The 18,434-nt window shown below is 39.9% G+C and overlaps 1 protein-coding gene across 1 annotated transcript in view; it reads right to left on the bottom strand.

The window, feature by feature from the left end:
- Positions 1–6,388, bottom strand: part of LOC124164527 — a 258,207-nt gene extending 251,819 nt beyond the window's left edge. Inside the window, exon 1 of the mRNA XM_046541884.1 lies at positions 3,544–6,388. Coding sequence (XP_046397840.1) covers positions 3,544–3,558 — 15 coding nt within the window. The 5' untranslated portion in view covers positions 3,559–6,388. The remainder of the gene's footprint in view (positions 1–3,543) is intronic.
- Between the last annotated feature and the right edge of the window lie 12,046 nt (positions 6,389–18,434).

Raw genomic sequence — 18,434 nt, 5'->3', positions numbered from 1 at the left:
AGAGCGTTACCGCAGTGCAGCATGCAGGGAGTTTCTTGCGCCACAGCAAGGGAGGAACGGCCAGAAATCTCACAGAGGAATGGTTTGCGTGTACATAGAGAGGGAAGAGCAAGGAACGTTGATCTACGGCAGGGACGGGGTCAAGGCCAGAACGCCTAGCGACCCCTATCCACAGCTCTATGAAATCGGTGACCTGAAAAGCGCGCCGTTGAGTAGGTACATGTACTCCCCCTGGGATACGAACCAACAAAGGGAACTCCACTGAATGAATAAACACAATATCCTCCCTATCGCGGAATGATCCACTTGGAATTCGTATGAAATTTACCGGTCATAAAATTATCTTTCTCCGCAGTGGCGTAACTATTGGATGGGGATGAGGGGATAGATCCCCCCCTCCAAAAGCCTCAGAAAAATTTAAAAAAATGTTTTAAACTATTTTCTAGTTTTGACACGTAATAACTGCATCTGCTTGAAGTTAAATATTTAGTGCCAAAATGATGTAAAATGTATGTCCAGGTACTATGTCATTTTTCAAAAATTTTCTGGAACCCTCGTTTCCCCGGGGGAACTGGTCGCCACCCCAGGCCATCCTATCCACCAACAAAGCATCTCTGTAGTTACGCCACTGTTTCCCGGATTCAGTAAGATCATTTCGCCGTCTCGAGTACAAGAAAGATCTGAAAGCCGCACAAGAAAGTTAGGCCATATTTTTAGGCGCGATGGCCTGATGAAGACAAACGTCGAGGGACAAGTACACGGCAAGAACGAAAAAGGAAGACCTCGAATGAAATAAATGAAAGTAAAAAAGGTTGCGAAAGAGAAGAAGAAATACGTAGGTGTGAATAGATAGACTGACAGAATTGAGTGGAGAGCTGCGTCACACCAATCTTAGCATTGTTAAACACTGATGATGATGATTATGATAAGAAAATTAAAAACGTCTCTCTGATTCGATAACTTATATGATACTGTGACGGTCATAGAATTAGATACTTGGCCCAGGAATACGCATAAAATAATCTCATGCTTTTCATTGCTCTAGGATATCGGTGACTTGAATCGCGAGCCGCCGCGGCGCGCCGGGTACATCTGTTCCTTCTGGTATACGAACAAACATAGGACAGAGGGAACTCCATTGACTGAATCAATTTCCTCGCAGACAACAAAGAAAACTCAATGCATCTAGAAACTGAAGATAGCGATTAAGGCACCGCATAGAAGGATCATCCATTAATGACATTCCAAGCCATCAACACATCGACATCATATCCTTGCTAGAGTGGAATGATCTATTTGTAATTCGTATGAAATTGACCGGTCATAATTATCTTTCTCCGGATTCAGTATGATAATATTATCGTCTCGACTGCAAGAAAAATTAAAAGACAGTTAAAGCTTGGCGATTCTATGATAGTTACATAGTAATATACTTGGCCCATGGAGACGCATAAAATAGTCTAAGGCTCAACACTAATCTAGGAAATCAGAGGGAACTCCATTGAATTAATGGCATCAATTTCCTCGCAGACAACAAGTAAAAATCAACTCACAGAGGCCAACGGTTTAGGCCCCGCATAAAAGGAGTATCTATCATTGACATTTCAAGCCATCAAAGTATACAGATACGCTACGAAAAAAATCAAAAAGAATTTTAAACTGCGGAAAACAGTATCTCTTTTCAGGCCTTCTCAAAATAGTAACTGGGTGGCCACTCAAATATCAAACTGAACTTCCCCGACGAATCGAGACTTTTTCAAAATTTTTGAAACGTTTAAGACGCTAGATTGCGTATTAAGACTGACTTTCACACGAGATAAAAAAAAGTATTTAGAAAAGTTGAATATTCAACTTAAAACAAATTCAGTAAAACCAGGTATTAAAAAAATAAATTTCAGCAGCCATGGAGCACCACATGTTGGGAATTGGATTTTCAGTCAAAGAAGATATAATTACGAAGAATAATTAGTGCCACATTTTTACAGCCTACATGTTTTTTTTCAGGATTTTTTATCATTTTCCACGACATTCCATAACTTTTTTACCCTCCACTAGCAGAATTTTCTCTTATTTGGCCTTACCATTGGTGAGCCAATAAATCGGAATGTACTGCATCTTTGTTGATAAGTTTTCAATCGCGAGTTCTTCAAATCGCCAATCCCATGCATGCCTCTTAGACGTCCTTAGAATCTGGTCACGGCCGCGGGCCTAGCGATGATGGATACACGGGGGTCAAGGAGCACCTCGTCTTGTCGACGATCCACGCCGCGGCGCGCCGCAGCCGCTTAGGGTCATAAATCTTCCACTCCAAAAAACTCTCGTAAGAGCCATGCAGCCCCAACTACATTACCCTCTCTCTCTCTCTCTATCTCTTATACGTAGTTCACCACAGCACGGTAGGCCTCCATTCACGCCACGCTTTGAATCGGGGAGGCTTGTTCTTTGCCCTAAAAGAGTCATTAATCACCGCGTGCGCGCATGAAAAAATTAACGGGAAAAAGATTTCAACCTGATATTGACCTTCGATCTACTTGCTTATGATACATTTGCCCATCCACGAGAGCTCATCTTTTCATTCGTCATGGGAAATTGAGGAGGACCTTGTCGATAGCCTACACCACTCCGCAAAACGCATTGAGTAATTACAGTTAACAAGAATATAAGAAACCGTTACACTTATAGGAGGTGGTTATTTGTCATGCAACATGCTCATTGAGCTCTATGAAATAATTGGACTCGAAGCAGCAAGCATTCAACAATGAACATTAATCGATAGTCTTCTTCCTGACGACCCTCACTTTGCAAAATTTCAAAAAATAAATAAAATATAAATAAAATTAACCAGGCAAATTTTCTTTGCGCCTTTGTTTGAAAATAGGTATGTAGTGAAAAAACTCAGAGATATCTATCAGTATATTCCAATTTTATGCGCATAATTTGCGAATTTATTTCATTCACATATTACTCCAGGGTTAAAATGGAGCACTTATCACATTATATTCATATTCCACAATCACTTTTTAATATCCCGGCTCGTAATTTTAAAAGTTCCAGAAAATATTTTGATTCATCAATAATATATGTATTCGTAAAATGTACCCCATAGATTCAGCGCCTTAAGGATAGAGTATGGAAGAGGGATGGAGAAGAACCCTGCGTCACCTTTTGCCTGCTCTTGATACATTTTACCCCGTAAGCCATCTACAGAGGTGTTTGGCAGGGGGTATATATTAAGCACATTAACGTCCATCTGACGCGCGGAGCACTGTAACCACAACTGCACTCTGCACAGCAGTCAAATGACTATAGGGCACCTCTAAAAAATCTTCGATGTCTATATCTCGTATCTATTTAAATAGTAATACCACTCATCTCCATGGTTGGCAAGGCCAGTTTCCAACCGAATATTTATTTCACGTAAGAAGCGCACGCAATAAACCAGTTTCCGCGAGACGTAAGTATATAAATGATTCACCATTCTAAGAGATAGGTAGTTACATAACGCGGCAAATGCGTTAAATGGCACATAAAGATCACTCTCACCTGTAGCAGATACATGTCGGACTGCCAGACGACTCAGTTCGCCAGGTTGAAGGGTACACGTTGGCAGCCTTGGCCAGACGTTTCGATCGCATCCAAGTGGCTTCCAGGTTTAAGCATGAGGGCGGCGGGGTGGACTCAATAAACCTCTTCAGCGAGCCGTAAGTCGTTAAGCCATTGTCGACAACAATAGCGACCCGAAACGTTCCATTGTTGAAATCCGTCAGGTCGGTGCGTCATGGGAGTGACTGAGATATGTAGTCACTCCTGAGGAAAGATACAGAAATACTTCGCGAGATGGAAGAGCGCTGTTCTTCTTTCCTTTCTATCTCACTCGTTCGCGTAAATAGTCCCTCCTGCTTGAGCGACACCTGAGGTGAGACGTAAACACCCGCGGGCAGCAGAGCCGGCCGGCAGAAAAACAAATGAATTCACACGACGCGATTAAAAAAAGACGCGGATTCCGACAGTTAAATGGAAAACGCCGGGTTTGGTCCGAGGGAAAATATTTGCTTCCCGTTCGTTGCCTCACACGTTCAAAAGTCGGGCCGGGCACAAAAAGATCGCTCAGGTGACGAGCCGGCGAAGGATACCTCTCAAAGTATGACTCACTGAGGTTAGGGGCTTAAATGAAGTTCTGGTGAAGCGCACGCCCCCTTTTTTTTAAGAATAAACTTTAGCACAACTTTTTTTAACTTCGAGATTATGATAGGAAAGTTTCAAAATGCGGCAGGCGTTCGCCGAGTGAGCTCACCAAGGCATTACACCTTCAAAGGAGCGACGGATCGTCCTCACAAATGTCAACCTAAAGTCACTCTCGATTCAAACGATTTCACCCAGCCTTCCAAAACGTCTACTCCCTTCACACAAAAAGTCATTCATGGAGCGAGGTGAGTCACAAGGCGACAGGAAAACTTTTATGGAAATCCCAAGACACTTCACAGGCACATACAAGCGTTTCGAGTCCTCTAAGAGTCCAAGCCCACCGACGAATGGGCTGACAATCCCTGAATACCTCTTGGTGAGGGAAAGTAGGATGCTTCGTTGGATATTAAAACGACAGCGAAATTTTTGAAAGCACCAAAAGCAAGAGTGATTTGACAGGTGTTTTCAACTCACAAAACACGGAGGGTGTAAAAGTATTAGACGGGATACTGTGAGTCTAATTCGTAATTTCGTTTCAACATACCTATACCTATACGGATTGAACTGAAATGGGGGAAGAGCCAGCAATATAAAATGACGCTCCTAATCAGCTACGCACCGATGTTCGAGCGTTCTTTCCATCCAAAGAACGAAGCACAACACTTGAGTACGATAATAAAAAAATTGTGATGGCCGAGTCCCCCAGGGTCTGTCTACCAACCCCTCTTGTGTGTCATAGAGGCTGCACCACACTCCAGGGAAAAAGTCGGCCACCGCAGGGATAACGTGAAAGCACCCGTAATCCAGAATACACACGCGAAACGTGGGCACTGGAGACCCGAAAAAAGAGAAAGAAGTCACCGCAGCACTAGGTCGAAACGTCGATATTTTTCCCTCGCCGAAAAGAGGGGAAATGTCGTGGAAAAGAAGGTTGGTGGGGTGATCGACGTAATAGCCACTGCGTCGTCACACTTGCATAAGAGTCGAGAGAAGTCCTCAAACGTCACGGAAGAATCAATGTCAAGGATAACTTGTGGGAACTATGTAAACAAAAGAACGCGGGCACTTCGGCAGACGACACACGCGACGTAGACCAGACCGGGACGCGAGCGTTAAAACACGGATAGCGAGAAGAATTTTAAAAAAAAGTACGGCGAATTAGACACGCGAAACGGACGTCTCGAGAGCAATTTCCCGACTCGCAGGTATCGATACGAGCACGAAAATCGATAAGAGAAGGGAACGGGGATATTGTTGGAGATGGTGCGTTTTTGAAGGAGTTCCGAAAACAGGATGCTTCCAAAACCACAACACTGCACAAGGTGAAGCCACTAGGATATTGGGAACTTTCCACGCGACCCTGGGAACTTAAGATGGGTCAGGGTCACTGGTTGCGTTGGATATTATTATGCTTTCGATAGGGAAAACACAATCTCCACAGGAGAATACTTGAGTAAAAATCACGAAACCACAACAGGAAAGAAGTCATTCGAGCTTCTTCTTCAAGACATGGAACCCCAGCCGGCACAGTTCATGGGTTCAATTGGAGTCGATAGTTTTCAGGGGTACTTTTGAAGATCTTGCTATAGTGGTCTCTCGATCAGAGGCTAGGCTCTCCCGAAATCACACCACCACATCTTAACTAAAGACGAATAAAAGTGTTCGGAACCTCAACTCAAAACCGTAGATTGTCAACGATCTCGGAGATGTTAGGTCTTCGCCCGGGAAAATTGTACTAAGAACTTGAGAAGAAATTTGTCCCACTCACAGCGGCTGCACTCATCCAAAATTCACTCCACGATAATGCACAAAAAGTCTTGGAAAACTCCTCACATACACCATTGAAACCCTTATCCTTTCCGCATTCCGATGGGTCACTAAGGGTCCGTCGTTGTGGATGAGATAAACAAAAAAATCCGTTTGTGAGGTTGAGAAAACAAAGCTGTGGGTTGGCTCCTTCAATCCCTTCTTTTGGAAGGGTTTTTGCACGTGCGAGATGACCTCCAAACTCCGCACAAAAACCCTGGAACCCTCATCCTTTCCGCAATCCGAAGGCTCTCATGGGTTAGGAAGACCAAAACAATAGTATACTGCTGTGGAGTTTTGAAAATATGCGTCGGGTTGCTTCCTTCCTCAGCTAGGTTTTGTTAGCGCGTGAGAAGGGTCTATTATACCGAGTCGGTTGGAGTGACGACCGTGAACCTCCCGTTTCGCTGCCGAGAGGAGAACTGACTTGAGTGTCTGGCCACTGGGAACAGCAGGTCGGACTTCCCCCCCCCCCCCCTCCCCTACTCTCAGCCTATGACTTCCCCTCCGACGTGTAACACGTTCGGAGATGGGGTGGGGGAAGTGTGTTATTCCCGTATGGACGGGGGAGGGGGTGAGGAGGGGAGGTGGCTCAGCCCCCTACCGAACCCTCTCGCTAATCTCTTCTTTCCCTTTCTCCGCTTTAAAGAGCTACACCCCACCTTTAAGGCCTTTCCTCAGCGGGGCGACCCACTTCCCAGTCAAGTCTCAGCGGGGACTCACTCAAGAGAGTGCGATGCGATAGGAGAAGCACAAGAAGGCGGCGATCAAGCGGAGGAGACATGTTCGCCGTCCAGTCGGGCCTTTAACCCATTAGTGCATAAAGTTATTTTTGTCAAATGTTCATTTCAAAAGTAATTATTCCGGTTAATAAGGTTCATTTTAACTTATTTCCGCATTTTTTAATTTTTTTTAAATCAATAGAGTAAATAATACAGCCCTTCCGATATATCGGAAGGTCAGTTTTCAGTGTTGATTACAGATTAAAAATAGTATGGAAAAACTTGATAATATAGAATATAAAAATATCAACCTTTAGAAGAAAAGTGAGATAAAAGTTAACAACATACTGAGCAAAATACTACCGTAAAAAATAATTCACTTACCCCGTGCGGGTGACTGAAAATTCTTTCAATGCCATGTCTCACATAAATGCTTCTCAAGTCAATAAATTCGAGGAGTCAACTAAAATGTTAGCGGGGCGGTGAAGACAGGCATCCATTTGAACTTAATATAGCATCAAAATGTAGCGCAAGTCAATTAGAGCCCAGAAAAAATTAAATACGCGCGTCCGATATATCGGACGACATTCACTAATGGGCTAATATATATAGTATAGCTCGTCATGAACTTGCAATGCCAAACCGCGCATTGAAGAGTGTATCTCGTCATCGGATTTTCATAATTTCCGCACCGTTTAGAGGAATAATATAATTATTTTGAAAGCTTAAAAATGTTAAAAACATTCATAGTATACACATTTAATTCATATTTCATGAAACATGATGCATTGGAAGGATTAAAATGATTTTATTCGAGTAGCGATAGCTGTGTTTTCCATGTTTAATAATCTCATTTTATTTCACGGTTGTACGTTTATTACAAGTTACAAAATATCATTTCGTTACCTACCATTTAAAAGAAAAGCACAGAAAAAATAAATAGAGAATGGGAGCATGATATTCGGAAAGTTAATCGAAGTGGAAGGGGTTAAGCATTTGTATGAATTTCTGCCGAAGCTTCATAGGGTCATGCCATACATCGTATTACTCACTATTCTACATTCGGCTACAACAATAGATCATTAAACATTGTTTAAACAAAAACGTTTAGCTTGTACGGTCTAAGGAGTGAATAAGAACGCGCGAAAAACTATGGAAATGGCGAAACGGTCGTTGAGGAAACAAAGCTGGGGGTGGCGAAACACCCCTAATTTTATAAAAAAACATTTAATTTTTATCATTTTATTTATTTATTCCCCACTGCTAAACTTTTCAAATGCCTATAATTGTTCAATTTCATTTGTTGTTAAGAATACAAATGAAATTTTAGGCTCCAGAATGCGTAAAAAATGGTATTTTAATTTTTTTTACGCGGGAGAACGCCCCTCACACCATTCTATTCCTCAGACCCCAGGTCATGACTTCTCCCGAATTTAATGCTGAATCCGCACCTGCGACCAGCAGCCAAGGGCCACTACTATCGCCGCAAAAAAAGTACAACGCTAACCTTTAAGCACCTGTACGAAATTCTACCAAAGCTCCATAGGGTCGTGTCATATATCGTATTACTCATTGTTTATTCGGCTACAAAAATGAATCATCAAACATTGTTTAAACGTAAACGTTAATCTTCTACATTCTAAGGAGTGAAGAAAAACACGCGAAAAACTATGAAGACGCCGAAACGGTCGTTTCTTCACCTCGTCACGGGAAAAATATTTAATTGGTGCATTCCATTGTATTTTTTGTAGAGAGGACAAAATTTTTGCATAACGAAGAGCTTTTTAAAATCAAATTTTACTCATTCCTCGATTTTTGAAATGGCCGAAAGGTAGATTTCAATTTCTGAGGTTTTAGAAGAGTAGATGAATATTGAAATTACAAATGCAATATGTAGAAAACACTTCTAAACTTTTCGTGCAAGTAAATGTTCATATTGTTCTTCTTACTTAAAATAAACCAAAAAGAAAAAAATCTTCGTTCAGGTAGAGTGCATTGCCGGGGGGGGGGGGGTTTATCGTCTTTTTGGTTTATTTGAAGTAAGAAGAACATTGAACTGACCTCACTCCATACCCTGAATGTACGACGTGCAACGTCTATGGCTTACCGCGGGGTGAGCTCTATCCACACCTACCTAAATCATTCTCCAGGTTGAATCACCGACTTTGAAAAAATCAACAGATTCGGAATTTATGCAGCATTCTATGAAATTCAGAAGGATTTGTGAAAAACTGTGGGAGAAAAGAATGTTAGGCAAGTGGAGAGACCAGCTTAAGAGAATAAGGTTTATGGATGGAATGAAAGGTGAAACTTGCAGCGAATTGAAAAGGGAGGTCTATGGGGGGAGGGAGATCGATGGGGAAGATTTTCAAAAATGATTCATGTAAACCTGACCTTAACTGATAAAATATTTTAACGACATGAATGTGTGAAAACGGATACAACAGTAAGGACAACAGGAAGAAAATTTCGCTAACAAAGGAGGGGTTCATGAACAGGGAGGAGCGCATGAAAGGATTGTTACGTAAGAGTTTAAAGAAAACGTTCGTGAAGAGTCTGATCTGGAGTGTAGCTCTATATGGTGCGGAAACATGGACACTTAGGAAGGAGGACGAGAGAAGATTGGAGGTATTCGAGATGTGGGTATGGAAAAGAATGGATAAGTTGAAATGGACAGAGAGGAGGAGGAACGACGAGGTGCTGGATATGGTGGTTGAGGAGAGTCAGCTTCCAGATGAGATACGTAGGAGACACTAGATATGGGTGGAGAGAGTACTTAGAGCGATGTAGGGATGTTAAAAAAAAGTTATAGATGGTAGAATCTCGGATTGACGAGGGGGTAGAAGGAAGATAATAGGATTTTTATTAGAACGTGAATTGAGCAGGGAAGTACATTTAGGAAGGGGAGACTGCCAGAATACGTCTTAAGTACACTCCATGGAAACTAACCTGAATCGGTAAATACTTTAATAAATGAAATGTATGAAAACGTAATTTAAATTAAAGAAATAAATCCCGCTCATGCATGACCAACTTATCCGTTTTTCAGCATGACGCCATTAACTCCATTAATAATAAATCACAGTTAGACACCATTTTCCTGGATTTTTCCAAAGCTTTTGACTCTATCAATCATAGCCTTCTCCTCCACAAATTAGGTGAACGATTTAATATTTCTGGTAATTTCAAAAGTCTTCTGACTAGCTTCCTCAGCAACCGAACTCAAAGGGCTATTCTTTCTGGCTCATCTTCTCCTTGGTCTCCTCTGACATCTGGGGTTCCTCAGGGGAGTGTCCTTGGTCCTTACCTGTTTAACTTGTATATTGATGATCTTGCCTCTCTGCTACCTTCTTCCCAAGCTCAAACTCTCCTTTATGCTGATGATTGTAAACTGTTCAAGGAAATTCAAAAAAACATCCGATTGCCATGACCTACAAGATGCTTTACGTCAGACATCGAATTGGTGTAATGTCTGGAAACTTAAATTAAACGCAGATAAATGTAGTGTGATGTCTATTTTCCTAAAGAAGATCACACATCAATTTGACTACACTATTTTTAATCACTCTCTGAACCGTGTGTCAACATCTAAGGACCTAGGCATTATCACTGACGATAAATTAAATTTTTCTCCGCACATACAATCCATCAAGTCAAAAGCAATGTCCCTCTTAGGCCTCCTGTACCGTTTCACTGAAATTAAGGACCCCCAAGCACTTCGAACTTTTTTTTCATCATTCTTCCAATTCTTACATACTCTTTTCCCATCTGGTCTATCTCTTCACAAACCAACCTCTCATCCCTGGACTGTGTCAGCAATTTCTTTGCTAACATAGTAAAAAATAGAATACCGCATTTACGCAACATGTCCACTAATGCTATTCTCTCCTCCCTCTTCATCCCTATTCTCACTACCCATAGGCTCACAGCTGATTTAAAACTTATTTATAAGATTCTCAATTCCACCATCGACTGCCCTGTATTGCTCTCTTTTATCAATTTTAAAGTTCCACCCCGCCCTACCCGTTCTCATCCCCTAATCCACATGCCCATTCCTAGACTTTCACTCACTAAACGTTTGTTTTTCTACCGCATTACTTCTGTGTTGAACTCACTCCCTTCACACATAGACCCCTTTCACTTCCATTGAAATCCTTCATAAGCCTTTCCCTATCCTATCTGTCACCAAAGTAGTCTGTCACTGCAGTTTCTTGTTGTCCTTTTGTTTTTGTAAATGTAATTATTGTTTTCTACATGTTATATTGCGTCTTCGTCCTCTAATTTATGTATTGTTACTTGGCCACTATAAAATGGCAAGTATATGCTGTATGTGGTTCTATTTCTTTAAAATAAAAAAATAAATGGAAATCGTGAATAATTTTACCAGTAGCAAAAAATAAATATAAAAATGAAATAAATGGATGGAGACGGTAGTTAAATGGAAGAACTGGAAATTTGATCACTTGCATGAGATATAAAACTCCAAGAAATGGCATGCCTAAGCTCGCTGACAAATTTCTCTTACACGAAGGACTACGATATAAATGGCTAGAAACGCCTTAATTTGGTCATAAATACTACAGTATATTCCTTTCGATTTCTTGATGTACATATCCATTAAACATATCGAGTAAAGGTCGCCAGTTCGGGTAATGAAAAAAAACTTTTTTTTTCTACGTTTCGGCCTTTAATGAATTCCATCTTTATGGCTACACCTAAAGAATCATAGTTTAGCCAACACATATATTTCACAGCCTATTAAACCTATCTACCTATTAATAGATCTGCCTGTGGTGGCTAGTTTCAATACTTTTGAGTTATTTCTTAACAACCAACCTTCGACGCGAGGAATAGGTGTTTGGTATCATTTTAAAGAATGAATTTTGCGTCTGGTTTTGTATATACTCATTTTAAATTTAATACACTTTGCCAAAGAATGGCAAACTATGATTTTAAAAGACGTATGACCTAATATTGCGTCCTTAGCGCGCAAAGTGTTAAGGTAATAATCCCTCGTTTCGATTTTCGCATTGTGTCGATTTTGTTAAAAGGTCCGTTAGATGTTTGTATTGTACTCTAATATGATTCTTTCTATGTAGCCCTGATGACGGAATTCATTAAATACCGAAGTTTTGGCAAAGAATGAGTTTTTTGATCACCCAAACTGACGACCTAGCCTCCTTATTTTTGATGGATACGTAAATGGAAGAAAAATAAGTGGAAATTAATTTTGAAATTCAAGAAATGAACGGAAATATTTTCTAAATGTTGGAAATTGAAATGGGCTGAACGATCATTTCTGAAGTTGCGCAACCCTTTCGAAACATAACCAAAGATTCACAAAAATTGTATGTTGCACACATTTGTTTTAACGGTTTGACTCGAGTTTCGACGTTATACACTATGTCATTCTCACCTTTGAGAATATAGTCAACTTCAGGGTGGATAGAAAAATTTGGTGGAACTTTCTAACAGAAAAAATAATCACTGACTCAATAATACTGTGTTCCACAAAATTTTAATTGCCTGACTCAGGATTCGACACTATATACTACGTCAGGGGTCACCAAACTTTTCATTGGAGGGCGAAATTATTCTATACATGTATGGCCATCATTAAATTATACATTTATGCGGGCCGAAGGATTAAAAGACTGCGTGAGAGTGCCAGTAATTTAATATTTTTTAAAATTAGAGTAAAAACATGTAACATTAAAAAATATCACATTTAAAAAAACAGGGTCAACTAAATTAATTCCTGGCTTTAGTTTTATTCAACCAAATTAGTGTGACGAATGATACTGCCGTTTTGACTTCAAATTTTCAGTAAAATCAGGTTCCAGATTAGATGAGCCAATTGTCAGAATTGTAAGTAAACACACAGAGAATTGTTTGGCTGGCCGGATGAAGTTATGTGTCGGGCCGGATGAGGAGTTTGGAGACCCCTGCACTATGTCATTCTACAAAGGTGAGAGCATATAAAGCCAAAACCTGGGTTACACCATTAAAAAATTTGTGGAACATATAATAATAGAATACCTGTCATTATGCTTCCTAATACCACCAAATATCACCATCCACCGTTCATCTACATGTACATACTGCCCCGCAAGCCGCCTGAAAAGGCGTGTGGCAGGGGATGTTGGGACACCAGCCGTCTACATATAAAAAGCAAATGCTCAATCAAGACTAGCATTTATAAAGTCCATTATGGTTCGGGGGAAAAGAAATTCGCAAATCCATCTGTTCCGCAAAATATCTCTCTTAATTTATCGCTTCTATCGGACCTGGAAATATACTGGGGCTCTAAGATGATGTCCTCTGTTTCTCTCTTAAGTACATCCATTCTCAATTGTTCAAGCAATCTAAGCCTAGTGCGCAGCCTCCGAGTCCTAAGCGACTTCCAGCCTAATTCGCTTAGCATTTGGGATTAAGTTGACCCCTAGCGAATGTATTCCTTTAAATTATCTTCCGACATAAATATATGTTTGCACGAAAGAACAGCAACCACAGCTGCTCTTGGAGGTGGCGTGATAAGATTCTCGCCTGCTGATATAGACGCAACAAATTTGAATACTACGCCGTTTTGGTAGGGGTTATCACATCTCACTCAGAGAGAGGAAAAATCAGCACCTTCGAAGACGAATATTATGAGAGACAGAAATAACAGAGGTCTGACGCTATTCGGAAAGTGAACTTCATTGAAGATAACAATAAGAAGAAGAAAATGAGAATCAAATTAAGAGGTTATATAAGGACAAAAATAAAAATAATGCCAGATAACGGAAGAAATCAGCTTGAGAAACAAAGACATGGCAGCTGCAGTGTACCAATCTTAATATAAAATGGTAATTACGTTACAATGTTGTGCACTTTTTGTAAATATCCCCTGAATTCTAACGAAAATATTTTACGGTTATACTTTGACAATGGCCACGGCGTAGCCACCATATCAAAGAATCTCCAATATTCAGACATTTTCTTTCCTATGTCCAGAAAGACTGACATGAATACCAATGGTGTCATCCGACGTCTCAGACTTAAAGAGCTTCTTCTTCCAAATAGACATCCCTCGTATATTGATCCCCATTTTGCCCCATTGACTTCAAAAATAGGTTTCCCCCCGAAGGACTCGTCATAGCGGACGCCAGTCTGGCGCTAGGCATTACATCTACTACAAAGCATCGATTACCCTGTTTTTTGGGGGTCAAGGGCTTTGGGGACGGAGCATTGCGAATCTCCCGGGGGCAGTCGGCGCTATAATGCACCGCAGAGCCAAGGGCATTGCGGTATGTAGAGAGCATGGAGATAATATGGAACTGGAAATGTCTAAGGAGTTCTTCAAAATAAAAACATAAATGAATGATTAATTTATTAATGCTTTGGGAAACCCGTAAGAGCGAAAAATCTAATGTATAGTTTATATTTTTCTCAAAAATTAAATAACTATGAAATAAGCATAACGTACAAAGATATTATTAACGAAGATATTATTTTTGTTAATGTTGGTACATGCTCTTTTTCACTATTTATAAACCAATGCATGGGAGATTATTATATAATTATATTAACCTAAACAAAGGTTCGGCTTCTAGGCTACCAAAAGCTTCTTACATTTTGTATAAGCATTTTTTTAATAAATGTAGAATGATAACCATTGCTATTGTTATATATAAGAGCTATTAAAAACTAAGATTCAAAGAAAAGGAAGTTAATCAATTCAAAGATTCTTACCACTCAGAACAATAGCGAGGTGAAGGATAAGGATATACGTATATACCGGAACACTACTGAAATCGGCATGATTAGACCTGAAGATAATTGGAAAGTCATCCAACGGAACGTCGGCCTACAATATGCGGACCCTAACCCGATTGGAGACGCGAGAGGTATAAATTCATTAACAGGAAATAATGTAAAAAATCTCCTATACAAAAAAGCCTTTTCAAAGACGAAATAAATTTCCACACGTTGAAAAGTAATTTTTTTACAAACAAATCGTGGGGTAATTTTGACCGATTGAAATTTTTAACAGGGAGAGATCCCAAAAGTAACTGTAAAATTTACCTTGCTGTTTTCCTTAACTACAGAAGGGCAAAGAACCAAAAAAATCGACGAAGGGATTTGATCCATAACCAACCCATCATCGGCTGCATAACCCTATGAAATGACTTCAGCGTGTCACTCACCTGCAATGAAAGAGAAAATTGACATTATTACTAAATAAATAAATACAATTATTTCGAACAAAAATATTTTGAATGAAGCAAAACATATCTATTACATCGAATTGCCAAAGACATAAGATTCATTGGCTGAGAAGAGTTGTTTCAAATATATTTAACGATCTTGAATGAATTAATAAGTAAGAGGTCGAAAAAAGACCCTAAAAATGTAAAGCCATTTTTAAGAAATTTACGGGGTTGAAATATGTGTCGTGGTATTGTTTAAATACAAAGCCGAGACTTCATGCTTCGGTAATTGTTTTACTCTCATTTTACCCCCTGTACCTCATTATGTACTCCTTTAGTAAGTAAATTCCGGTTAATTGGGACATGTTGGGACTTGTGCACTTTGCCCCAATTAAGCGGCTGTCCCAATTAGGCGAACTCTCTTGTATACGGGCATAAACAAACGTTGAAATGACAGAAAGAAGACTAAAGAATGTTTATAATGCAACATAAGTATATTAATCAATTTATTTGATTAATGAATCTGCGAGCTTATATATAATAGTTTCTATAACATTTTTGTTAAAAATATTTTTCACAGCCTCGGGCGACGCTGAATGAATGGCTTTTACTAAGTCCTATTGAAGAAAAGTCCTATCCTCTTGCGGATAGACAACAAGAGCTTTCAAAATAGGGCAAGAATAAGAACATTTATGGAAAATATGATTGAATCAAAGGATGAAAATATAAAAAAATAGTATTCTGAAAACAAAAAATTTTAATTTCATCGCGAGTATAGAGTCTATGTCGCCGACTCATGGCCCAATAAAGCGGCATGCTGTCCCAATTAAGCGGAGAATACTCTGGGATATTCCTCTATTGGGTTCTGTTCTTCAAGATCTGCCCCAATCAAGCGGCTGCCCCAACTAACCGGTGGACCCATTAAACGGAATCTACAGTATTGAAATATGACTTGGTGATCTCGGTGAATGATATTCAGGAACTTCACTCGGATTTTCGTCCGGGCCAATGTCTCCATGGCTTCCAAAGCTCCGGCTCCTGACTCGGACAACTTCTTCGGGTAAACGGGAGTCACTCATTTCCCACGGAGGCATTGACCCGGCTGAAAACCCCCTAAAAAGTTTGTGAATCCTTTAGTATTTTTGAAGATGTCTCTCTTCATTCTAGCTTATAGCCTTGGTATTTGAGTTTATTAATCCAGTTTCCTCAACATCCTTTTCTCAATGTTTGTTTCTCTCTTCGTATCTTAATCGTTGTCTTGATTTTCCGTCACTCATTACATCCAACTTTCATCCCTCTTCACCAACGGTAAGTACAGAGTATTTACTAATATGCCGCGTTGAGAAAATTCTCGCTTACGACAACTTGACTTTTACCGTTTATTGGAATATAAAAATTGTTTAAAAATATGTGTTCTATGCATTCTAATTTTTTATTGTTTTCTATGGTTTTAAGTTTCCTTTTAAAATAGATTTAAGCTTCTAATTTCACACAAATAACACCCTTCCCTAGAAATTTGAATGCATAAACCATATAAATATGTCTCAATGCAGTGAAGCAAAAAGCTCACCGGAAAAGTTACACGCGCGACTTCGACGCCTCAGGTAGTCTATCCACTAAACTAAGCGAATCTTCGCTTTATTACGGCCCATGTCAACAGCTGAAATAATCCGCCAATCATACATCAGACCTAATATCCATTCACCAAACTATAAATAATTGAATTTTAATATCCCCTTCCTTAGAGAGGCCAAGAAATTTCGCATCTGGCAATCTTAAAAAGGATCTTCAGTTGAAAATGCATTAAAAATCGCACAACTTTGGTATTATCTCTCAGTTCATACATTCCGGATGAGGTAACAACTTGAAAGATATATTTATTTCAAAAGGCCTTTTAATGTCACTGTACACCGAGCGTCGAGGATCCAATACCTTAAATATCTCTTCAGTTGGAATCCATTTAAATACATAGGAAATCGCACAATATTGATATTTTCTCTCAGTTCATACATTCCGCATGAGGTAGCGACTTGGAAAATATATTTATTTTAGAGGGCTTTTAATGTTACTCTACACCGAGCATCGAGGATCCAATACCTTACATTTATCACTCCAATTTTCCACTTTACAATATTTACATGCTATATGCGACCGCAGAATATCTCATGCTCTCAAATCAATATCTGAATCCACCTCTGCGCCTTACTAATACCTCTTTCTGCCCATCTTATCTTCCACTTACAAGGTTCAAGCGCAGTGGTAAGATAAATTTATAACGAAATTATTTTTATTTGTGGCAATAAAAAAATATAATTTTACACCAGAAAAACGGCATTTTTACAGCTTACGAATAAGACATTACTGCATTTATTTACTCTCTCTAATAACCTAAATTTCGTTTCATTAAACTTCCCAAAATACCTGAAAGCAAAAAAATAGGTGGCGCCCACCTCCTTCCTACTCGCGGAAATGGCGTGCAGCTGTTGATCTCCATGGTGACAGAGTTGGGGAACAATGGAATGATGAGAATGTTCGCGCTCTCTCGTGATTTACTGCGCATGACGTTCTTCAATCGTTTCGTAATCTCCAAGTGCCCCACTTCCCTCCTTCCTCCGTGCCAAGGTCGACAAAAGCGAAATTGATAAAAGCGCCCCTATTAATGTTCTGAGCGAGCCTTTAATCAATGGCCGAGTATTCTATCCCAAAGTCGTATATTCTCTTGCGGCATCTACATACCTCCGGTCAATACAAAAGGAAAACAGCAATTTTCTTCCGCAGCAATTTTCTTCTCCTGCAATCTATGGACACATAAATCTATCCCACATATATTTGAACAAATAATGACAAGAGATATCCAATATTGATGCTAAACGATATTTAAATTACTTCGGTATAGTTTATAATTCATTGAAGATTCGGGTTTTGACAATGCATGCCGACATTACATCTGACCTAATGGTGACGAGGAAGGTTACAAACAGGATTGTCAACCATACAAAACCATGAAGAAAAGGAAGATACCTAAATGGCCGTATAAAATAATCCCACAGCTCGTTTACCTTGCAAGTAAAAATTCTCACTGTGTTGGTATACGGGAAGGGGAGAGATTCACCTGGATGGAAGTGTGAAGCCATCTGTGGGTGAGTGAAATTGTGTGTGACTGGTTATTGAGTGCATGTGTATCCACAAACCACTGGTTATCCTTAGCAGGCCTTTCCTGTGAAGATTCCCGGTTTTTTTTGGAACAAGAAGCCATAGTGGAGGTCCCCTACAGCCCTCACAAAGGGTCTTGTTTTGATTGTTTGTTCTGAGTGGATGTGTGTGTGATGTTCTGGGCTATTTTGGTTGAGAGGCTGGTCCCTGCGGTGAATCTCATCCCTTCCCGCACACCAACACAGTGAAAATAGGGTAGTTTCCCTCATCAAAGAAAACGATAGGCATTGATTGCGGTTCATTGCCCACCATTAGTGTATTCATAATATACAAATTATTTGGTTTCAGAAATCCCAGTATAGACGAATGGCAATGG

Source organism: Ischnura elegans, chromosome 8, assembly GCF_921293095.1.
Source record: "Ischnura elegans chromosome 8, ioIscEleg1.1, whole genome shotgun sequence".
Classification (NCBI taxonomy): Eukaryota; Metazoa; Arthropoda; class Insecta; order Odonata; family Coenagrionidae; genus Ischnura; species Ischnura elegans.
Note: the sequence above shows the minus strand (reverse complement) of the source record. Positions and strands in the feature narration are given on the sequence as shown.